Source organism: Fukomys damarensis, unplaced genomic scaffold (genome assembly GCF_012274545.1).
Source record: "Fukomys damarensis isolate Sample0158 unplaced genomic scaffold, DMR_v1.0_HiC HiC_scaffold_37, whole genome shotgun sequence".
NCBI classification, from domain to species: Eukaryota; Metazoa; Chordata; class Mammalia; order Rodentia; family Bathyergidae; genus Fukomys; species Fukomys damarensis.
This window is the reverse complement of record NW_022900949.1, coordinates 42,394,355-42,418,972: the sequence shown is the minus strand read 5'-3', so window position 1 is coordinate 42,418,972 and position 24,618 is coordinate 42,394,355. Positions and strand designations below refer to the sequence as shown.

Below are 24,618 nucleotides of genomic sequence, written 5' to 3'. Positions count from 1 at the left end.
GGCCGACCGCTCGGCGCTCTGCCACTAGCTCTGACTGTCCAGGGAGGGCGGACTTCAGGCGGATCTGTCGCCCCCGCGCCGGGCCTGGATGTCTCTCCCGCCCTAGCCTCCCCGCCTGTGGCCACCACCCCTAGCCTCTCTCAATGAGCTCGGAGTCCCGGAGAGGATTAAGTAAGTGCTGAGGTCGCTGCATCTGTGCGAGAGTGGATGAATCCCAGGGTCAAGGAGACGGGCATGGGATTGAGGCAGGGAGGATGGAGGGACTTGGCAGAGAATGGCTTGAGGGTTTTCGAAGATCGCTGTGCCGACCCCTTCCATCCCGTTTTCCTTCCCTTCCCTTTGGCTCCAGGGGCAGGCCAAGAAGGTGGCTGGCCTTCAGGGTTCCTTCTCCTTTGACTGGAGGAGTAAACCCAGCCTCAGCCCATGTTAAGGATCTGGCCCAAGGTCATGCCTGGTGTCAGTGGCAGAATAGAGGAGAACCTGAGACACTTTACCTAGCCTAGAAGGAACAAGAAGGCAGAGAGGGATGGCTCTACACTGTCCATGTCCCTCTGCTAACCTTGCCTCTTCCTTAAAGGGCTGTCCCAGATGTGTGCATAGCTCACACATGTGTGCATATCTCACCCGTGCACCTGCACAAGGAGGCATCCATGTATATCTATGAGCAAGTTGCACAGGGAGGCACATGTGCAGCCATGAGCTCTGAACCCCTCCTCTCTCTAGGCCTGCCCATCTGCAGAGTGTCTGGGATCCCTTCTATTCACCTTCCCAGGGGCCCTCTGGGCTGAGCAATTTTCCTGCTCTCTGCTTAGAGGAGGAGGGAAGGTGAGAAGGCAATTCAAAGTGAGAGCTCCATCCCTGCCCTTGAAGACATACTCCCCTTGCCTTGTTCCTTGTCCCTAGAAGCCCACTGCTCTCCTATGAGGGAATGGGGGTCAAATGACCCTCAAAAGCCTGCAGAAAAGCTCTGCCATAGGATCTGGCCTAGCCTCTCCTTCCTGTCTCCTGATCTGTGAGCACCAGTCTCCACCCCCATTCTAAGCACACACTGGACCACATAGCAGACTGGATCTGGGGTCTATTGTAGAGCTCCCTTTATAACTGGCTTGGCCAGAGAAAGCAGATGGAACATTTTACTGGTTGCTCAGTAGGGGTAAGCTAAGTCTTTTCTAGGGACCTGTTCATTCTGACATTTCAGTAACCTGTAATGCTATGGATTATTCTTAACACCTGCACCTTAGACTCAGGAAAATTGAGACACAGAGAAGTTAAATGACTTGCCCAGTTAGGTGGCAGAGCCAGAACTGAGTACAAACACTGACTCCTAGGCAAGTGTTTCCCTCCAGGGAAAGAAAAGGCTGCAGTTTTTTCCCCAAGCAGGATGAAGGATATGGGGGAATGGAAATGAGGAGGTGGGGGTAGGAGAAGGTGGAGGTTACTATGCAAGGAAGGGTCTTTTTCATTCAAATATCCCCACTACTTTTTCTATCTTCTGGGTATGATCACTATGAATATCTTACCCACAAACAGATGTGGCAGGATTTCATTTTCATGTTCCCAAATCCACACTGAAACTGTATATATAAAAAGCCTGTGTCCTGCTGTCCCCTGAACTTACCTTTGACTTTGCCGCAAAGCCTTTATTTCCCCAGTGAATTCAGAACCTAGGAAAATGTTTATCTCAAGGCCAAGTCCCTGTCCTTAGTCTCAGTCTTTTTATTCTTAATCTTTTTATTCTTTCCTTTTCAGGGCCTGGAAACACAGGGGGACTCCCTTTATCAAGGAGGCCACCACACGTGGCAAGAGCCACAGCCTGGGGCACTCCTGATGTCAGAAGTAAGTGGGCAGGTTGACTGACCACAGACATCTCTGAGAATCGGCATGAACTCCAGGATCCCATCTGCTCGAAGCTGGTTCAGCAGTCATCCACCCACCACTGAGCCTGACCTGGAGCCTGCCACTGATGGACCCACCTCTGAGACTCTCAGCCCAGAAGCCACAAGCTTCAATAACACTAGAATCCATGACACAGCTAGTGGTGCAGCTGGTGTGGGTACTATGCTTCTATCCTTTGGGATCATCACGGTGATTGGCCTGGCTGTGGCCATGGTGAGAGCTGGGGCAGGCTGGGGCTGGCCCAGAAGGCATTGCATTGGGGGGAGTGTGGTCAGTGTTTAGGTTTGTAGAGAATTCAATCAGAAGACAATTGTCCATTAACAATAACGCAATCCACCCTCCCTAACCCCCTGACATCTGTCTGTTGGGGCCCAGAGACCAGAGAGGCAATTCTTGAAAGAATCAGAAATGATTCTGAAGGATATGTGGTATTTTAAACTGGGTGATGAAAGCCACATAGATTTGGTGAAGAGGATGTTCCACATGAAAGATCTTGATAGGCAAACTGTGGAGGGAAGCAGGAGTTTCTGTGAGGAGCAAGCAGGATAGTGAGGAAAGTGAGTGTGGGGATTGCAATAGAACTAGGAGCCCAAAGGTGGGTGGGATGGATTGTGGGATGCAGAGTCCAGTCAGGATGCTATGTACATGGCAGGCTGTTGGAGTGTTCCTTTATTTATGCATTTGACAAATGTTTACTGGGTATCTACCCTGGACTAGATCTTTGAGCTGGGGAGATAAGGTCCTGCCCTGTGGTTTTTATAAGTGGTGAGTTAAAAACAAAAAGGTTTTGTTTGTTGTTGTTGTTGTTGTTGTTATTCTTTGTTCTTATCTAGGTTGAATGGCCTGGGGCAGATAGGGGTCAACCTTAAAGGTGAGACTTGAGGAATGAACCTGGTTTCCATACCATAAGGGGAAGAGACTCAGGCAGCTATCAAAACAGAGCTGGAGAGAGGGCTGTATGTATCCCCCTACAGTGATACCTAGGCACTCACAATGTCACTAAGGGAATACTGGAGATTGTATAAGCTAAAACCAGAGAAGGTGGTCTCCCAGAGGGTCTGGCCATAGTGGCATTTTGTCCATTGCCTCTTGAAGGCTGTGGTTGCTGGCCTTAGGCTCAGGAGCATGTTGCTGGGACAGATAGGCTGAGATGGTCCACCTGCGGCCTGGCTGCAGATACTGTTAAACAGAGTCACCATATGGACCCTGCAAGCCCTGGACTGCTGCCAAGGAACAAATGCTGACCAGTAAGCAGGGCTAGGATGTAACACAAAGCTGAGCGGTCTCTTGGGGGAGGAGTGAGTCAGGAGGCCTTGATACCCACATGGAGGCAAAGCAGACTGAGGTGTCCCAGTCTCAGGTAAAATGACTTGCATCTGCCCTGGTTACTCTCAGCAAAAGATTTTGTCTTGGGAACTTGGTAAAGTTCCCTTGCTATTTGTTTTAGGTTCAGGGTAGATGGCATTCCAACCAAAGGTGGAGAGGTGAGAAGGCTGTGGGACAAAAGGCAGTGGAGAATAGTAAACAGCTCCAGGGCAAGGGGATAAGGTGTCTACAGCGGGTACCTAAGCCAGGTTTTGAGCACAAGGAGGAGCAGACCAGTACCAGGCTCATGCCTTACACAGGAGGAAAAAGAGCTCAGTGTGGGTGGGACCAGTGGGGGAAGGCTTCCTGGAGAAAGTGGGAAGCTTTGGAATAGAAGTGGGTAGGAGTTAGCAGTTGGGATGAGAGAGCAGCAGAATTAAGGAGTAGAGACTGGATGCAGGCCTTTCCTGTAGATTCTTCTGAATCACATGCCATGAGGGAGGGAGGAAGATTTGGGGAAGAGTCCACAAAGAAAGAGGGCACAGTGTACTGCAGTGGGAGCTGCTTTCTGGGGGTCTGTAGGGACTGGCCCAGAAGGCCTCAGAGCTCTTGTTGCATCTACCCATGGGAGAACAAGGGACACCCCCAACATTAACCCCTATGGGGAGTAGAGGGGGAAGGGAAATGCTACTTTCTTTCCAGGCTTTTGGGGTCCTTCAGGAGGAATTCTGGGCCAGGCTAGGAACTAAACCAAACCGTGCATAAACTCCAAAGAGTATGGGAGCCACAAAAGATTTGGGACAGACTCTAAGGATGTGGCTTTCCTAGGCAGAAGAAGTCACACTCCTAATAGGCAGAAACTGCCAGTTTGAAGAAGAGCAGCATGGTGGCAGAGGTGTTAGAATCCCTGAGCAGTGTGACTCCTGAGTCTTGACGTTTCCCCTCCTCAGGGCTTGATATAAGGGCGTCCACATCCAGCGAGGTGGTTTCTGACTGCCTATTTCTTCACTTCATATCTGCACAATGACAATCAGGATATGTTCTTTGTTAGGTTCCTCCAGTGTCAGAGTTGGGGGAGGGGTTAGCCTGGGCTGCTGGCCCTAAGGGCCATCAGCCTCCCATGGGTCCCTGTCCAGAGCCTTGCCTAGAGCTGCTGCTCTGAATGTGGCTATTCCCTTCACCTTTTTGTAGCTCTAGGCCTGAGGAGAGTTGAGGGGAGGAGACACACTCAAGTTTTCCCCTCCCTCTTTGGCCCTGAGGAGTAACAGGTAGGTGCTGAGTGACTAGACATTGTCACAGACACAGTGACGGTCCTGGCCTTGCCCCCAGGCAGGATTAACTGTGTTTTTTGCAAGGCCAGATTCCTGAGGGCAGGTCTGGCCCCCACCTCAGCTTCCCTAGGCCCTGTCTGGGCACTGATAGCACTTGATGACATCAAACAGAGGAATGAATAATGTCTGTGTCCCTGGGATGGGGACTGTGAAGACATGGGGCCCACGGACCCACAGTCTCCCCACTTTCAGCCTCAACATACTATTCATCTTTGGGCCCTTCTCAGTTAGCTGAGACCTCCTCTCCTCACCTTCTTACGCTGCTCCTTTTCTTGCAGGTTTTCTACATCAGGAAGAAGAAGAGGTAATTTCCCAGGTGCCACCTGAAACTCCAGCCAGTGGGAGGTGCTGGGCTGGGCTCCAGGGGACATGGGCTCCTCTCCTTGGTCAGAAGTCAGGATCTCTTCTGCCCACTCAGGGCAAAAAGGGTGTCCCATCAGGAAAGGGTGAGGGGCCCCACCAGGGTTTTATCCACAGGGCAGGCAGATGTGAAGACTGTAGGTAACCAGAAGTAACTTTTGAATTGGGATGGGGAGAAGAGGAGATAAGGTGGGAATTACCTTCACCTAACTGCCTGGCACTCTTGCCCTGCTGCCCTGAACTGACTGCCACTGACTCCCCGCCCCCAGCCCTGGTCCCAGGGGCTATGGATTGCAAGGAGGCCCTGACTCCCTGGAGGCCTAACAGCCAACAGCCACGTGGCGCATGGCTCCACCCACGGTGGAATCACTAACTGTTCCTTCCCAAGCCACCCATCTGAGGACTAGGGCTGGTACTGTAGGTATAAAAATGCCTGTCATTGAATCCCAAGGGAAGTCTTGGGCCCCTAACCATGGTTATGTGCTGAGGCTAGGCTAGCTGGTGGGCAGGACTTGGAGGGCCTGCCCTGTCCCCCAACAGCCTCTGCTCCTACCCCCAGGCTGGAGAAACTACGCCACCAGCTCATGCCTATGTACAACTTTGATCCCACGGAGGAGCAAGATGAACTGGAGCAGGAGCTGCTGGAGCATGGGCGGGATGCGGCCTCTTTACAGGCCATGCAAAGCAAGGTGGGCATTATCAGACTCCCCACCTACCCTGCAGCCCCTTGTGCCTCTTCTCCCCTACCCTCTGCCCTTTCCATCCAGCCTGCCAGCACCTGCCAAGGTGGTCAGTTGGCAGCTATTGTGTATATGAGTCTGGTCAGGTCTGTTCAGAAACTGATAGACTTCGTTGCTCATGACAACTCACAGACTCATTACACAAGGCCAGGCCCAGAACAGCCCTGAGATCCAGGTTGGCTCTGCCCTAATAGCTCTTATCTGCTGATCTCTGAAGTCCCAGTGGCATTTCTGAGCCTAGTTTTCTCATCTGCGAATGAAAATCCTACTTCTGGTCTGTGTACTCCCACATACTGACTGGGAAAGCCAGAAAGGACTAATGGCAGAGATTGTTGGGGGCAGGGACCCTGGGTTTCTCTGCTCCCTGAGGGCCCATGGTCCCAAATCAATTGCACATGAAGTCAGACTCTTGAGCAGTGGCATCTCGAACTAGGTTGGTGGATTCCTAATCACTGTCAAGCCCCAGGCCTATGGAAACCCCAGCCAAACTCACCTATATCCAAAGGGATGGGTCCCTCTATTGGCATCCTGCCAGAGTCACTGGCTATCTAATCACTTGTCACCATTCCCTCAAATCACCAAGGGTCAACGTGTCATGTTGAGGCTGGGTCACTCCTGCCCCATCCAGCTTCTCTGCATCTTTCTGGATTCAGGATGAGTTCAGGCTGGGAGTCAGGAGACACTTTGGTTTTTCGGCCAGTTCTGTGTTACCAGTGTCAGGACACACTGCACCCTTGTGTGTCCAGAAAATCACGCTGAGAAACTTAGTCCACCCAGCCTGCAGAACTGCTGTTCATTTGACAGTTGTTTCTCATGAACCTCCCTGTGCCTGGTCCTCTACGAGGGTGGGGTAAAGAGGTGAGGTCTCCCCTACTGGATGAAGGAGGTAACTGCAAAATTCATCCTGTAAGAGAGCCCACAGGAAGTGCAGCTCAGGTGATGGGGCAAGCAGGGATGTCTGCTGGGAAAGGAGTCAGCCAAGGGAGGTCATATTTCTTTCTTTCTTTTTTTACTTTTGGTACGGGGGATGAAACTCAGGTCCTTACGATTGTGAGGCAGGCAGCAGAACCACTGAGCTAAATCCCAGCCCAGCAGGTCATATTTCTAGGTTGAACTTTCAGGGAGGGCATTCCAGGCAGACATCAGAGCTGGTGCTAAACACAAGGAGGCTCCAGGAAGTAAGACTGGAAGTGACTGGACCAGAGAATCCATGGCCATGGTCACGATCTCTGATACCCCTACCTGTGTCCTTGCAGAGCACTCTTCCTTCCCAGGGCCCTCTGCAGAGGCCCAGCCGACTGGTGTTTACTGATGTAGCCAATGCCATCCATGCATGAGTGGCCTGAGATCAGGCCTGGACCTCTGATAAAGACACCTGCCACAGCACCCACAGAGCCACCCACTACCTGATTGTCAAGACTGTTCTCAGGACCTGCCCTGTCAAGACAGGAAAAGGCTGACCAGCCCCAGCTGTTCTGCGGACTCACCTGCTGACTCTTCAGGCTGCCCGTCTGGCCACTGACCTCTCCTGACCCAATAGCCCTGACATGGAGGACATCCTTCCTACTAGGCAGATCCAGAACTACTGCTGGCTTCCTTGTCTCCTGGCCGCACCCCTCACATCAAGGCCTGCTGCTCTAATGTGGAAGAAATGGGGAGAAGGCTCCCCTTTGTCAAGGAGAGACCTGGTTTCTTAAATCTGGGACTTCCTTTGGGTTGAAAGAGGCCACAACCCAGGTCACGGAGACGGGGTAGGACAGCACCTGTTATAGGCCCTGAGAGGCCCAAGATGGAGCTGAAATTTCCCAGTAGGCAAGATGCCAGGAGAAGAGCTGCTCACACCCACGTTCCATCAAAATTACAGAGTACCCATGAGGTCTCCCAGCCACCAATCCCCAGTAGACAGCTGTTTTCTGGGCCTGAAGAAGGGTGGAAACTGAGGGAAAAGGAATTGGGGGGGAAGGACGTGGAGGGATGTAGCCCTGAGGCCTACTGAGAGGCTTCGTGTACAAACACTATTGGGCCCACAAAGCAGACACATTCCCGCCCTAGCACAGGGTTGAGTGGCAGCATGGAGACCTCTGCATTGGTTCCATCCTCCAAGCCTACCTCCATGCCATGGTATGCAGTGGGGCATCAGGGTAGGCCACTTCCTCTGACTTCTGCAATCAGGAGTGACAAGGAAGAGGGAAGCAAGGCCAGATTCTGTCATCCACTGCATTTCTTCATATCAGGATCTGGGGATGGTCCTAGGCTGTAGGCTAGTGGGGAAATTCCTTCTACCTAAAATGGGGTCCCTTTGGGGAAAAGAATTTAAGAAGCCTAGTCTATGTTTTAATCTTCCCACATCTGTATGGGAAGATCTCATTGTGTTTGTTGAGTGGGGAAGGTCTCTGTACTTGGCCTCCTCTTTAGCATTGGAAGGTGGCAGCTGATGCCAGTGGCATCTGGGCTGGGCATTGGGCAGGATAGTCCTCAAGGGCTGGGAGTGCATGTACTCATGAATGTGCACAGAGGCATGTCCCTATACCCTGACTCACCACCACCACTGTTCTCCCCTGCTTGGAAGGGACATAGGGCGGCACAAACGGATCTTCCATTGGACAAATGCCACACATCAGGAAATGACAGCCTAGGAAGCCCTGTGGGGAAGGTTCTCAATTTATTCCCTCCTCTAGATGCTATAAATACATTAGCACTGGAGGACTGTGAGTAATTTAGGATGCACAAAAAGCTGTAATTTAACTCACAGTATCTCTACGTGAGAGCATTAAAGATGTAATTAAGATGTTTACATGAAGAGAGTGCAGCCTGTGACACTGGGGGTATGAAACCTCAGAAGGGGACCTGATGAGGAAGGGACTGTGGGAGGCCTGGGGGTAATCACTTGGATCCCAGATATAAGGTAGCAGTCCTTCATCTGTCTGAGAAAAGGCTTCTGGCCCCGAGTTCAAATTCAGGGTCTTGGATCTCAGCTGTGGATTGGGGTCACAATGCCTTCCACTTCCTGGGCTGGAGAAGACCTTGTGAGACCAAGGGAGGGAGGAGGATTCAGCCTCAAAGACAGGGTTAGGAGTAGGGGTGGTTTGACACCTTGGAGTCCCCAGAAGCTGAGTCAAACACAAAAGGGAACAAAGTAACATGGCCTTCCCTGGAGCACAAGGGCACAGGGTATGGGTAAGGGCTGAGAAGCCATAGGGTTGTGTGTGTAGAACTCACCTGTGAGATTCAGAAAGTTTTGGAGAAGAATGACACTAGGATGACCTTCCTGGTTTTGGTACTGAAATTTCCACAAGCCAGGACTCAACTGAGGTTCCAGAGAGCTGAGCTTCAGACTAAGTTGGAAATAAGGTGTGTGTGGGAGGCCCCAGGCCTATGATGGGGAGGGAACTGCTGGACAGGGCCTCAGATAAAGCTGAGGACCAGGCACCCCTTGGGCTGCCCATATGAATCACAACTAGGCCTGGCAGTGACAGCCTTGTTCTTGGAAAGGCATCTCCTTCCCTTAGCAGACTGGCAGGATCTCTGAGCGGCCTAGAATGGAGGGTAAGCTGTGTGTTCCACCCTGCTGGGTAGCCCCTCAGTTCAGGAACATGAGCGCTGCAGAAGACTTGGTGTCTGACGATCCTCAAGGAACAGGGATCCTGAAGCAAGGCTGGCATGAAGGGGTCTCCAGAGGGGCATACCCTTCTTTCTCACTGCCTCAGACCCTTTCCCTGATGGGTGGACCTGGCTAGGGGATAGACACTGGGCTGCCATCACTGTGGGCAGTTACCTCCTCTTCCCTTCTATCTACTTTGTATTTTCTAGCTTTTCTTCTCCACACTAGTGGAAAACCAAATTACCTTTGAATATGGAATTGATAAATATTGGGGTGAAAGGCTTGATGGGTTTGGCCTCAAGCCTGGGGAACTGACCAGGGCTCTCCTCAATGCCCTCTGCTAGGAAGATAGGTGAGATGGGCTACCCACTGTTAAGGCTTCTGCAGTTAACTGTTGCTTGAAGCCCTCAAAAGGTCCCCTGCTCCCCCACCTACACACACATGCACAAGCGCGCACACACATGCTCTTCTGTGAGTGAAAACCTCTGATAGCAGTCAGGGCTTCAGGCCAAAGGCAGCGGTAGTTTGTTGTGTACAACATCATCAAAGGAGGGTAACCTCTAAGCCTGGCACAGTAGTGTATACATGGTAGTGTCATGGAGTACTCTGGGAAGCTAAGGCAGGAGGATCATAAGTTCAAGCCCAGCCTGGACAATTTAGCAATTTGGCAAGATCCTGCCTCAAAATAAAAAAATTTAAAAGGCCTGGAGGTGCATGAAGGTCCTGGGAGGGTTCAATCCCCAATACTGTACTGGGGCGGGGAGGCCATCATCTTGTTTAATATGGTAAAATGTCACCTTCAAGCCAAAGTGGACAAAGCAGTGCCATCACCTGGCAGCACGCAGAGTGGGACACTTCCAGAATGTAGAGGAAAGTGGTAATGAGGAGAGCCCAGAAGCTCCAGCAGTGTCTGATCCTGCCATGGACTCCTTCCAGAGGAATGAGCTCAGTAACACATGAGCTCAGTACCACAGCCCATCGGTGAGCCAACCCACACCTGCATTTCATCCTAGACTGGAGAAGACATCAAGTAGGGGGAAAGAGGAGTGTGGGGGTACTGTGTGTAGGTATTATATTTCTGTCTACATACATCTGTTTGCAAAAGGAGGCAGGCATGGGGCTGGGTATGCCTGGGTGGTCAGAGGCTGAGACAGATACCCCTCACCTATCCTGTGCATCTGTGCCCCTCAGCAGGTCTCAACACAGAGGACCATGGCTGAGGCTATCTGGGGAAACCCTAAGACAGGCTGAGCAGCTCTATCACCCTGGCCTCTGAGGGCTCAGGATGGGGACAGTGGCATCTATGGCTGCACAGAGCACACTCAGTGGACATACTAAGAAGTGAACAAGAAGTGTGTGAGCATCACGTGTGTAGGGAGGGGAGGGAGGAAGAAGAAAGCAGGTGGACCAAGCAGGACAAGACCAGGCTGCCATCCCATGTAGGCCTGGATTTGCCCTTAGCATGCTCTCCTTCCTATTCCCAGAACTCCTCTATAGTGTCCCTATGGTGTCCACATCCCAGGGCTTTTCCTGCAGTAGCAAAACAGGACAACTATCACTGCTCCCCGGAGACACCTGTGTATTTCACACACACACACACATACACACACACACACACACACACACACACACACACACACACACTCCTGAGGGAGGGAGATGAGAGCAGCAGTTTGTAGGGAGGGATAAGTGGTCCATTCCAGAGGTAAATCCAGAGTGAGACCCTCCATCCAGGAAACGGTCTGTGGTAGGATCAGAGGACCAGCTGGCACTGAGTGCTGTGTCTGAAAAGGGAGTTTCCTTTTCCCAACCTCTGTCCTTGAAAGGAGTGTATCAAAGACCATTCCCGGACAGGTGAGGAATCCCTACTTCTCAAATCCCTCCACCCAGCTCCATGAGCACCTTCTCTCTCAGGGTTAAGCTGAAAAGGTGACACTGTGGGATTCTGGTCTGATCCATGAGTGTGGCAAAGCCTGAAATTTCTGTGTGAGCTGGGTGGTCATGGAGGAACGTGGGTCTGGAATGTGGGCCTGGAATGTCTGGAGATCCCTAGCCTCAGGGTTTCTCTGGCTGATGTTACAGAGTTTGAATCTGTGGACAGAGAGGAGAGTAGAGAAGCATTTTCTCCTACACAGTGGGTTTCAAGGCCTTCCTCAATAAACCAGACACAGCTCAATCCACAGCTGGAGTTGGACGAGGGCCTCTGATCCAACAGGAGGGACAGACAAAGCTGGGGCTTGTATACCCTCTTGCTGGCAACATGCTATGACTGGAAACAGGGCAGGTAAGGAGCTGTCTCCTGAGCTGGAGCCACTGGCATGGAAGGCCCAAAAACCCCTGGCCTTAAGCTACTTTTATGGGGACTGTTATGGCTTATATCTAGATGTCCCCCAAAGCTTCATGCACTTGCATATAGGACTTTTGGGAATGACTGGATTGTGGATGTGTGTTGATGGATTAGTCCACTGATTGGTTTAGCATAGTTCTGGGTGTAAGTGATGGACTTACTGAAGAGGGAAGACCCACACACACATACACCAGGGGTATGGGTGGCACCAACCAATAGTCTTGTAGCCTGAGTGGAATAAAAAGGGAAAAACGAAGGAGGAGTGGAATAAAAATGCCTCCTGCCTGCTCTACCATGGACTGTTTCTCCTGTGCCATGCTTCTCTCCCTTGAATCCAGCCAACTGTAGACTGAAACCTCGACAAACTGTAAACTAAAATAAACCTTTTCTCCTTTAACTTGTGGATGTCAGGTATTTTGTCTCAGCAATGAGAAAGTAAGACAGGGCCTTTCCCCTGGATACCCTTCACCTACCTGCTCTTTAACCCCTCTGGGCCTGGCTTCTCCATGCTCACCTTCAAGTTTTCTCTTAATTCCTCTTCCCTCCTTAGTATAAAAGAAGACAAAGCAGTAGTGTTGGCCCAGCTCCCAAGTCCCTAGACCGCACTCTGAACTTAACCCATGTCTGTCATGAGCCTGGCCCTGAGTGTAGCTGCCCATGGGAGTCTCTAGGTCTCCAACCTCCTGGCCCTGGGCACAGGACCTGCTCCCTGCTAGGTACTTCCTGCCCCCTCATTTAGTCCTTGTGATAATCACTAGCCCCCTTGTACAAAGAAAGCACAAAGGGGTTCAGAGAGGCAGTGAGACTAGCCCTGTCACACAGCTGAGAGGTGATATAGCAGGACTGTGGGAGCAGAGCTAGGGGACAATCCTGTACCATCTGTTGCCCCATCTGCAGAGCAGATCTAATACCCAGAGACTGGGGCCACTGGGCTCAGAGCTGGACTAGGGCATCTAACACCATTCCAGAAAGAGGGGAATTGGTGCCCAACTGGGTACTCAGCGGGTCCTGCGGGTCTTAAATCTTCTTCCAGCCCCTGATCCAACCTATGCCACTACCTACTTGTGTTTCCAGGCACTGCCACTCTTAGCCAGGTCTGCTACGTGGCCTGGGAGCTCCACTGGTCTCTCTCCTCATCCCTCAGCTTCTCCCCCATGTAGTAGCACAGAGAGCTGCCCCTAGACCCAGGCCCTGAAATGGTGACTCACTTAAATGAAGGTCACTGGAATGGTGACTTGGCTTAGCCTGGATGGTGAGGTGAATGAGATAGGTCTGGGGTTCAAATGTCAAGGAGCTACTCACCCCAGGGGCTGACACTGCACTGGCACCAACCTGAGTGTAAGCACCGTCTCATGTTTTGTGTAAGGGTTCTTCCCTCAGCTTCCTGCCTCACCATAGTCCTGACCTGCTACCCAGGCTCCTCTTAGTCCTGGCCTGCTACCCAGCAGGCCAACTTCAACAACAACACCCCATCCACTCACTCTTCTGCCAGCAGACCGGAGGTGCCAGAGGGCCAAGCGATGGGAGTGTGGCTAAACCCGGCCCTAGTAGAGCTCACCAAAATATTTTGTACCCAGAGGAAGCTAAAAACACCAGATTGTGAGAGATTTAAGGGATTTATCTCTAGTTCAATAATAGGTCAATAAAATGACACCCCGAAGCCTAGGCAAAGGAGGACAGGATTCCTGCTACAAATCCCTGAGAATAGGTAAGGCCCGAATTTGTAGTGTGTGCACCTCCTGGGGCACTCCCAGACCGAATCAGAGCCAATTGAATCCCTCAATAGGCCAGAGGGCAAGCACCCCTTGTGTCCCATATTACAGATGGGGAAATTGAGGCACAGAACAGTAGGGTTGCTTATTACATAGTAGGGCTTGAACTTGACCTCAGAACTCACTTCCAAGACTCCCAAAGAAGGAAAGAAGATTCTCTGAATACAGGGCATCTCCTCCTTCCACTATCCTCTGTTATCTTTGACAATACTCAACTTGTCCATACCAGACCCTCTTTGCTGGGCTCTGGTGATGAGAGGCACAGCTAGGGCTTGTCTTGGAAGAGTATACCTTGTTGGAGTGCCAGGTCAGTAATTCTGTCAGCAACAATAACATCTCAAACCAGGAAGTGAGGAGGGACACAGGTAAGATGGCAGTACTCGGAGGAGGAACCACCACCTCTGGCTGCAGGCAGGGCAAGGCTGTCATTGCCCTGGCCTCCCGTGGGTTGGGTGTACATAAAGGATGATGGGCTTCCTCACAGGCAGGCCACTAACCATGGAGAATTCAAGAGAGGACCCCTGAAAAGGCAGAGCATCCGCATGTGCTAGAATGGCACTACATGTGACACCCATTCTGATTCCTTTACCAGGCTCCCTTGCTGTGGATGCAGGTGCTGGCAGGAAATGGCTCTTTGGGACACTACTCTGCAAGAGTCACTGTGACAGTGGGTGCTGCTAAGTGACTGAGACCACATCCATGTCCACTTCCTCCCAAGAGTCCCGGGAGTTCTGTTCCACCCCCCAAGTGTGACCTCTTCAGTCGGAATCAGGAGGTACCAACTCACGTTCCCCAGGTGGAGCTGTGCCCACAAGGTGGCAGTGCAGGCCCTGGTTACTGAGTGGGTGGGTGGGGCAGGCTAAAGAAGTGCGTGTCTAAAATTTGGCCTTGAAGCTTTTTTCTGAACACCAGAGGTCTAGGGACTGGTGCACTGAAGTTGTTTGCATCCTCTCGGCCAGAACCAGGCTGGGTCGGTAAATGGTCACTCCTGTGACCTATGCCTCCAGAATGGATCCTGGCACATAGTAGGTTGTCAGGGCTGTTTAATGAATGAAGAATTGGACACGTGGCTTTTTGCCTCATGGGAATTAAATGAGTAACTGTGTTAAAAGTATTAGGGAGGGCCGGGGATTTAACTCAGTTGTTCCGCCGCCTGCCTTGCAAGCTCAATCCCCAGTACTCCCCCCAAAAAAGCATTACGGAAAGTGGTTCTTGCCCATGCTCTGCCAGGGCCCCTGGGGGCCTAGTGTTTCTTAGTGCCCACCCCAGAGATCCTCTCACAGCAAGACCTAAACATCTCTGTGCTCTCGTTCTCCCACCTGAAGCCAACTTGCAGAAAATTTGAGTGACTTGAATCCCAGGTCACACAGGATCTGAACTCAGTTCTGTCAGACTCCTGGACCAGGCTCCAATGAGTCTGTTTTGTCCCTGTTCAGTCCCTCAGAAAGGTACTGCTTGGGCCTGAGCTCTGGTAATTTCCTGAGTCACCAAGGGTTTTCCTGCCTTTGGCTCCTGCGTCTCCACACAAGAACAAGTGAGATGGGGGCATTTGCTGCCTCCATTGGCTGACCTGTGTGACAGGGCAGATAGCAGCACTTGCAGACCAGTGCGGCGACAGTCACCCCTGAGGAGAGCCATGATGGGCCTCTCTGCCACATCAGAGGAAACATAGCTAATGGCAATCACCTCTGTCTCCCCATCAGTCCCATCAGTCCCAGAGACCCCTGCCCAAAGACTGTAGGGCAACACTCTCCTTAATGCCCCTTGTTGCATGGACAAGCTGCTCTGAACCCCAGCTCAGCTCTATGTGACCCAAGGCCAGTCCCTGAACCTTGGCCTCATTTTCGCATTTATAAAATGGGGCAGGTCCTCCTTGCTTGGTAGGATTAAAAGCATTCATATTTATACTACTAGGTAAATATTTACTAAATAAATAGCACACCAAATGTCCAGAGCTGCCTAAGGGGAACTAAGCTTTCACAGGGTAATGCTTCTGAGCTGCCTTCAAGCACAGCCTTAGGAATCCCTTGGGTCCAAGGGATGCAGGTCCACCTAGGTCCAGAATGCACTATCTGGCACAGTCCCTGGACTAACCCTCCCAGCGGCTCAAGTTCTAAAATGTCCTCTGCCCGGCAGAAAATGTAGCTTTACCTGGAAGTGGGGACAGGGCCATGGGAAAGGACCCTGCAGCAAACTTGACCTGATTTGCTGCATTCTGGAGACACAGCCCAAGCGCTAGGTCTAGCCTAGGAAGAGTCCAGCCTGGGAAGGCTGGGCCAGATGAGAAGATGGTGCAGAGCCTGAGCTCTGGGGCCAGAGAGTCCTCTGACCTAGCTCTAATCAGCAGCTTTGGATCACAAGGCCATCAAGTATTTTTCCACTGGGAAGAATGTAGTCCCTCAGGTTCCTCAGAGCTCCTGAAATCTGGCTGTTGGCAGACTACTCACCTGCTTCCCTAACTACTCTTATTAAAAGAGCCACAGAGGGATGCAGGGTCCAGAAGACCTGGGGATCCTAGGCTGCAGAAGAGGGGCTAGTCCCTTGCCCCAACTTTTTCTCTGTCTCTGGGACACCCATTGCCTTCCCAGTCCCTAGCCCACAATCTCTCTCTCCTCCCAGGTCTTATAAGCAGGTTCATAAGCACTACCTGACTGTTCTTTTCCAGGCCCCCAGCTACTCATGCTGCGCTCCCACCACACCCCACTTGTCACTGCCATTCTGTCCTCCAGTGCAGCTTTGCAAGGGTTCCACGGGACTCAGACCCAGCCTGGCCTCTGAGGCCCTCAGCCTGCTGCCTCTTGCTGAGCTCAAGCCATCTTCTCCAACAGCAGCCAGTCTCTCGCCTCTTCCCTCATGCCCATACCTATGCCATGGTTACATCCTGCCCTGCCCCTGGCTGAGCCTTGCCCTGATTGGCAGCAGCTTCCCTCTGCCCTCTGCCCAGTTCTCTGGCAATTACCCGGGAGATTAATTTGGCAATTAATTTGGTAATTAATCATGCTTTGGCTGCTCAGGATGCTCCTCTTTTGCTAGCCTGGCCCGGAATATAGATCTACTTGGCTCTCCACTCCCTTGCTCTGAAGGCAGAGAGGGTCAGGGCACTCTGAATCTCATTGTCTGGCCCTGCCCCAAGCAATGCCAGGTGCACAGGGGCTGCTGTAAAGATGTCCAGGAAAAGAGATACAGGTCCCAACCTCAAGTTGTTTGTTAGCACTGCTTCTCGGCCTATCTTCAGTGCAGGAACCACTGTCTCTGACACACCCCATCTCCAGGGCAGGCTTCATGTGACCTCTTGGCAGCTCCTCCTCTGAGCTCCTGGGAAAACTCTGGTCTGGTGCTCATTGAGCCCCTAGCCTCTGAGACTCCTGTCTGGCTGGAATTCTGGGCAGCATCCTAGGAGATGACATTTCAAGTGGGCTTTGAGCAATGGTACGGTTCAGTGGCATAAATGAAACTGGGATTTGGGGCCAGGCTCGACCCAGGTGCCCCTGATCTTGCTGTGGCTCCAATGGGGCTCACCACCAGATGTGTGACCCACAATAACAGCCACCAGGATGGGGTCCCTGTGGAGCCAGCTGTATGGCATTGATTGAAATGCCCCCTCCAATTAGGATTTTTAAAGAAATATATAATGATTCCTAATTGGAACATTCATTAGATGCCAATTAAACACTTAAGTATTTCTTACAAGTTTAACACATTAATAAGGCAGCTCATTACAAGGCAAGGAAATTTATTTCTCATATTTATTATATTGTTTCACCACTACTGACAGTAGAGCTGTTTTTAAGATATGGCACCATACAGATCCTTACCACTGTCTTAACCAGAGGTTGCCCCTGCTGTGACCTGGGTCTTGGTCTCTAGTAGGCCATGTGCCAGTCCCCTAGTCCTCACTGCCTTTTCCTGGCTCAGCCTCCTGGAGGTAAATCAAGCAAATCACTTTCTTTCCAAAGAATGGAAAGGCCAGAAATTAGCTGTGTAGCAGGGAGAAGCCTTGGAGAATCCCAGAAGCCAGGAGTCCCCAGCAACTTCTGTCCACTTAGCCAAACTTTACATTCCAGGGTTACTGGGACATACTCTACTTTCAGCCCCCTGGCAGATCCCACCCTGAGGCGGACACTAACCATGCTAGGGACTAACACTGTGAGAGTGAGCAGGAGCACAGCAGTCAGAGAATAAGGAAGTCCCTTGAGTGTGTACCTTTGAATCATTAAGAAAATCATACATCCTGACCAGGGACAAAGGGATGGTTCAACATATGCAAATCAATAAATGTAATACATTCCATTAAGAGAGTCAAGGACAAAACCCATATGATTCTCTCAATAGATGCAGAAAAAGCAGTCAACAAAATCTAACACCCATTCATGATTAAAAAAAACCCTACAAAAAATGGAATAGACTGTATCTACCTCAACCTGACAAAAACCATCCATGAAAAACCAACAGCCAATATCGTACTAAATGGCCAAAAACTGAAATCCTTCTCACTAAAATCAGGAATAAGGCAAGGATGTCCACTATCACCACTCCTGTTCAATATAGCTTTGGAAACATTATCCATGACAATTAGACAAGAGAAAGAAATAAAAGGAATAAAGATAGGAAATGAAGTCAGATTGGCATTATTTGCAGGCATGATACTCTATATAGGAGACCCCAAGAACTCCACCAAAAGTCTTCTAGACTTAATAACCAAATTCAGTAGAGTAGCTGGATACAAGGTCAACACACAAAAATCAATAGCTTTCCGGTACACAAACAACAGACTCACTGAAAAGGAAACTGGAGAAACAACTCCCTTTACAATAGCATCAAAGAAAGAATGAAAGAAATAAAAAAGAAAGACCTAAGAATCAACCTAATGAAAGAAATCAAAGACCTCTACTCTGAAAACTATGGAACTCTGAAAAAAGAGCTTGAAGAGGCTATCAGAAAATGGAAAGACATCCCTTGCTCCTGGGTAGGAAAAACTAATACAGTGAAAATGGCCATACTTCCCAAACTGCTATATAGACTTAATGCAATCCCAACTGAAATTCCAGAAGCATACTTAACATACCTTGAGGAAAAAACTCAAAACATTCATTTGGAACAACAAGAGACCTAGACTAGCAGAAGCAATTCTAGGCAATAAAGACAGGCAGGGGGTATCACAATCCCCAATGTGAAACTATATTACAAAACTACTGTGATAAAAACAGAATGGTACTGACAAAGAAACAGACCTGAGGACCAGTGGAACAGATTAGAAGATGCAGAAATAACTCCAGAGGTATTCAGCCACCTCATCTTTGACAAAGGAGCCAAACACTCTCCCTGGAGGAAAGATAGCCTCTTTAATAAATGGTGTTGGGAAAATTGGAGTTCAACTTACCAATAATTAAAACTAGACCTATATCTCTCACCATGCACTAAACTAAAATAAAAATGGATTAAAGATCTAAATATCAAAACAAAAACACTAAACTGGCTGGAAGAAAGGTTAGGTAGAACTCTTGAAAACATTGGTGTAGGAAAAGATTTCATGAACAAAACCTCAGATGCAAATGAACCAGCACAAAGAATCAACAAGAGGGATCTCCTTTTTATTAAAAAGCTTCTGCACAGCAAGAGAAACCACCAACAGTGTGAAAAGGCAACCCACAGTGTGGGAAAAATTTTTACCAGCTGTTTCTCAGACAAGGGTCTACTATCTAGAATATAAAAAGAACCTAAAAAAAAAAAAAAACAAAACCAGATGTCCCAAATTTAAAGATCCAATCCAAAAATGGGCATCTGAAACTAACAGACATTTCTCAGATAAATAAGTAGAAATGGCAAATAAACATACGAAAAAATGTTCAACATTCCTGGTAATTTGAGAAATGCAAATGAAAATAGATCTGAGATTCCACCTCACCCCAGAAAGAATGGCTGCTGTCATGAAATCAACCAATAATAAATGCTGGTGAGGCTGTGGAGAAAAAAGGAATCCTTCTCCACTGTTGGTGGGTGTGTAGACCGGAACAACCACTGTGGAAATCAGTATGGAGAAACCTCAAAGAACAAAGATTAGAGATCCCATTTGACCTGCTTGGTATCTTTCCAAAAGAATTATACCACAGTGATATATGTACACCCATGTTCATAGTGGCACAGTTTGTAGCAGTGAAAACATGTAAACAGCCCAACTGCCCATCAACTGGAGACTGGATAAAGAAAAAAAAAAGTATAGAATGCAGTACTACTCAGCCATAAAGACTGAGAAATTAGAGGCATTTATAGCAAATGGATGCACAGTGAGGCAATATTCTTAAGTGAAACAAAAAGGACACACGCATATAATGCTAAAGTCTCTCTGATGTGAGAAGCTGGAAGTGTAAATAAATAAGGATCAAAATGTATAATAGAAGAAAAGATGCAAAGGGGGAAGGAGAAGAGGGAGAGGTAGGAGAAAGGAAAGAGGGGAATGGAATTAATATGAGAAAATGAGAAACCTGGGAGAAGTTAGGGAGTCTAAAGGATGGACTGCTGACAGGAGCAGACCCTCAAAATATATGGAGAGCTGGGCATGGTTGTGCCTGTCTGTAATCCCAGCTTCTTGGGAGGCAGAGGCAGGGAGATTGTAAATTTTCAGGCCAGCCTGAGAAATTTAGATCATGTCTCAAACTAAAACAGAAAAAAGGGGCTGGAGACATAGCTCAGTGGTAGAGCACACCTGGGTTCTATCCCCAGTAAAAGAGAGATCTGACCTTGATCCAGACAGCCTTGGAGCCACAGAATGTTTAAATTGGAGAAAGAGGTTACTAGTTCACTGATTTAGGAAAATCAAGTGAGGATGGACTGGAAGGGTCCACGGGAATAAAAATGACCTCCTCCTCCTGCCTGCCACACTCCTGGGTACTAGACACCACCAGACTGCAGAACCAGGTAGATACCAACAGCATAGGTCAATTTTCTGGGACAGGGCCACAGGGATGGAGATGGAAGATCTGGAGGCACTGACAGCATAAGGATCACCTTCTTTTTTAGAAAAGCAGGAAATTAATATCCTATACATGTACCACACTTATTCTTGTACCATTGAATATGGCATGGCCTCTCCTACATTTGCCCTGATAGCTGCAGAGTTTGTATGAGGAGAACACTCCCTGTTTACTCAGCCAGTCTCCTGGGGTAGCTGCTTCCAGTCAATTATGCTTAGAAACATCAGGCAGGAAGCACCCTTGGGCAGAATTTCACACATGTCTGAATTTGTCTGCAGGATAAATTCCTAGAATTGGGCAATGGTGGGTCAAAGGGTCTGTGCACTTTAAATGTTGATAGACATTGCCAAATTGCTTTACATAATTTATTTTTGCACAATGGAAATCGCACAATTTATTTTTAAACAAGTAGCTATATGATTCTGTCTTCCCCCACTGCAAGTGCATCAGCCTTTTCCGGCTTTGCCTATTAGATTTGCCCTTCTCTTAGAGGTATTGTTGAGCACAGCTTCAGTAAGTAGGTTTCTGGGATTTTCTTTTGTAGTGGCACTGTTGGTCTTTTCCTTATTAATCCATGAGTACCCTCTCTATACTATGAAATTTAGAATTTTTCCTCAGATTTTTGTTCATCTTTAAGTTTTGATTTTTTTTCCATGTAGAAATGTCTGATATTTATGTAGTCAAACCTGTTTTTCTGTATGACTTGTGCAGATTTTGTTATCCTAGAAAAGTCTAGCTATCCAGGAGGCTGGGGCAAGAGAATCACAATTTCAAGACCAGCCTGTGCAACTTAGAATTTGACTCAAAACTAAAAAACAACAACAAAAAAAACAGGCAGCATGAGAGAGAGAGAGAGAGAGAGAGAGAGGAAAAAGAGGCAGGGAGAAGGAGAGAGGTAGGGAGGAAGGGAGAGAGAGAAAGATGGGGGAAGGAGAAGATGGGTGAGGGAAAGAAAGGGAGAAAGGAAAAGAAAGGGTCCTGCCAGGTTAAACCTATGTAAAAGTGCTCTTGTTTTGTTCTAGTAATATCTCCTTTATTCTTTAGTCCCTGTAGTTGTTTTGTTTTGTTTTTTTTAATCAGGGATTGAACTCAGGTCCTTGCGCTTGCGAGGCAGGGGGCAGAACCACTGAGCTAAATCCCTGGCCCTCCCTGTAGCTTTAACTGGGATTGGTTTTTGTCTTATGATGTGAGGAAGGAATCCATATATTTTTTTACAGTATTGGGGATTGAGACCAGGATCCTGTTCATGCCTGTTAAGAAGTGCTCTACCATTAAGCTACATCCCCAGGCCCTGGCAATTATTCTCTATTGAACAGCTGAAATTTTGGGAAATGTGTAACTGGGAAAATATCATGCCCTGCTGCGTGTTGGATGGAGGGGAGCCCAATCTGACAGGGAACGGTGGGATGTGGCTCCTGGCTGTGAGAAAAGGAGGGGACACCGATGTAAAGGTCTGCTTTTGTTTCTCCTCTTAGACTCCAGGAGTAATTTTTGATACCCAGTTGACTTTGCATGCTACATGACAATTCTTTTGGTAGACCATGTGATCTTGACATAACCTTGATGCAGGCAGTGTGGTAAAGAATTGAGGGGTAGCCAGGAAGGGAAATGTTTTCCTTCCTGAGGACCTTCTGCCTGAGGTTCCAGAACAAGCTTCCTTTTCCTGTCCTCCACACTCTGGAATTGGAAGGACAGTGTACTGTGACACAAGTAGGTGACAGGGATGCTGAGAAGAGCCTTGTGGGACTCGCCCCAGCTCCTGCCAAAGAAGAGTATATGGGGGGATGAGACAGGACAGGCAGGGCCTGGCTGGGTCACACTCACTCTCGGTGCTCCCGTCTTCATGTTTCCTTCCATCTTCCCACTCCTTCTCTTCTATGCCACCAAGACCCACCGAGTGTGGCCCTCAGGGCCACAGAGCCTCTCATCTCCCCTCAATGCAGGACCAGACGTTCCTGATGCTAGATCTGCTTTGATAGCTTTCTAGAATGTCATGGTGGACACATCTTATGGCACCTGTGGCAAAATGAAGACACAAGTTCCAGGCCAGGAGGAGAATATGTTCTAGCCACTTGGCCTCTGCCCACACCTTGAGAAGTGTCTCCCTCCATCTACCTAGGAATTGGACATCGGAGCAAATGCTTTAGGTGCATTGCCTTCTTCAGACACCAGATGGCAGCAGTGAAAGCAATGAGCTTTTTCATCCCTTTCTGAGGACTTGACCTCTAAAGAGACTCTTAGTTTCTTTAGTGGCTCTAGAGCTGAGGGAGTTGAGAAAAGATGAGGAAGCACACCCTGAGGATCTTCTTCCACCTCGGAGGAATGAGGGGCCTGTGGCCCTGGCTCCTTTCCTAAACACCCTTGTGGAAGCTGAAGAAGCGGGTTTGGGGTTATTGGACTGGGCCTCAGCTGCTTCACTGCTCAAGATGCACACACCGACCAACCCACTGATGCCCCCAGTGAACCAGAGAGACACTTTCTGGGGCCCAAGGAGCCTGGCAGGGTAGAGAGAGGGATATGAGGCCATGGGGCAGCTCTGGAGATGAGCCAGGACAGTGGGGGAGGAGGCTCTTCCACTGTCCCTTGCCATCCCCGTCCTAGGCTCAGTCCTAGGGTGGTGTTAAAAGCTCTGGCACTGACACACACACACATACACCTGTAAGACACAGTCTCTCCTCCCCCACTGAGGGCAGTGTCTGAAGGGTTTGTGGATTCCTCCAGTATCTTCTTACCCACCCCCACAAACACACATCATCCACCTCTTCATGTCCTGCATCAATCAGGCAGCACCTGCCTCCTTGTCATTCATCATAGTTCTTGACACCTCTCGTTTATCTCCATCATATTGGGAGCAGAGGTGCCCTGTCTCAATGCCAGTATCCATGTGCACCCTGTCTGGGCGTCAGCCATATGGTCCAACTAAACTGGAATCAGGGAACCCGCTTTCTGGGAGTGCAAGGTCCTCGGGGTCTTGGCCAGCTAGACCCCCTCTTTGTGAGTCCCTCAGAAATCACAGCCTTTGCCCTGGCAACATTCCTCTGGTTACCAGCCCATGAGCAGGACTTACCTACACTGACCCAGATAGACTTGGGAACCTGGCTTTCATGGATGGGAAGGCAAAAGCAACTTTGACTCCTAAGGAGAGCTTGATGAGGTGCCTTCTCTTCTGGACTCCCCAATGCTGGGAGAGACAGATTTTAAACAGTTGAGTTAGTAAACAAGGTATTTTCAGGCTCTGAAGGAAAGAGGTCAGGAACATATAGAAATAGAAACAGAGGAGGACAGCTTCTGAGATAGTGGTTCAAATTGGAAAGAGGGCACCTGCAAGTTCGGGGCCTAAGAACGTGAGTGTCAAGACATGCACAACAGGGCCCAGATTGGGAATGGGGATTTCCCAAATGACCAGGCTTCTTGAAGAAACAACCAGAAGGATAATGTGGCAGGAGAGGAGTGGCAGGGGCAGGGAGGGTCAAGGGCAAGGAAAGCAGAGTCAGTAGCAGCAGAAAGGACAGCAACAGGCATGGGAATACATGAGCAAGCCAATAATCAAGCAAGCCCAAGATCAGGCCCTACCTGCCCTACCCAGCCCTGCCTGGGAGCTCTTTGTAAGGAGTACCTAGGTCCCCTGAATGAATATACCTGGGAAAACCACCACTTCTCACTTATTTGGGCACCTGGCACACCAGGCAGTTGAGTTACAGCAGGGACTTAGCCTCTATATCTGTGAGAGGGCAGGGCCACCCTGTCCCACACCCACATTCTCAGCCCCTGAAGAGAATGGTCTACCCTGGCTGAATAGTGGGTTGCTGCTGCTCCCACAAACCTACTACTAAAAGCCTCTTTGGATTCCTGGCCTAGACCTGAGTTATCCATCAGTTCCAATGCTGCCTGACCCGGCCCTGACCCCTACCTGGGAATGGAACCATTTATCTCCATCAGTGGCTCCCACAGCCAGGCTTTCAGCCAACATATTCTGTCTCCATCTCGTGGGGCTGATGCTGGGCAGCCCTCCCTTACTCTCAGTCCTTTTTCTGGACTTCTCCAGGGAGGAGGCCACATTGGGCAAGTCCCTGCACAGTTCTGTTGGAGCCTGGAGGAAGGTCCTTTCCCAGCAAGCCCCTGGCCCTGAGTATGACAGCATGCTGTGCAAGACTCTCCATACACCATGTACCAGGATGGTATGTGCCTGGCTTTACCTGCCCCAGGTGACAGCTAAAGGCACTAAGTAGAGAATGGGAATCTGAGAAATCATGAGTGTGTGAGGCCACAGTTCCAGAGCATGTGCAAATGCCAGG

General features: G+C 49.6%; 1 protein-coding gene across 1 annotated transcript; it reads left to right on the top strand.

Annotated features, from left to right (window-relative positions):
* Nucleotides 1-6: 6 nt before the first annotated feature.
* Nucleotides 7-11,751, top strand: CUNH3orf18 (chromosome unknown C3orf18 homolog). Its single transcript, XM_010615445.3, has 5 exons — nucleotides 7-171; nucleotides 1,750-2,109; nucleotides 4,811-4,836; nucleotides 5,452-5,581; nucleotides 6,889-11,751. The coding sequence occupies exons 2-5, from the start codon at nucleotides 1,882-1,884 to the stop codon at nucleotides 6,967-6,969; spliced, it is 465 nt and encodes a 154-aa protein (XP_010613747.1). The 5' UTR covers nucleotides 7-171; nucleotides 1,750-1,881; the 3' UTR covers nucleotides 6,970-11,751.
* The last annotated feature ends 12,867 nt before the right edge of the window (nucleotides 11,752-24,618 follow it).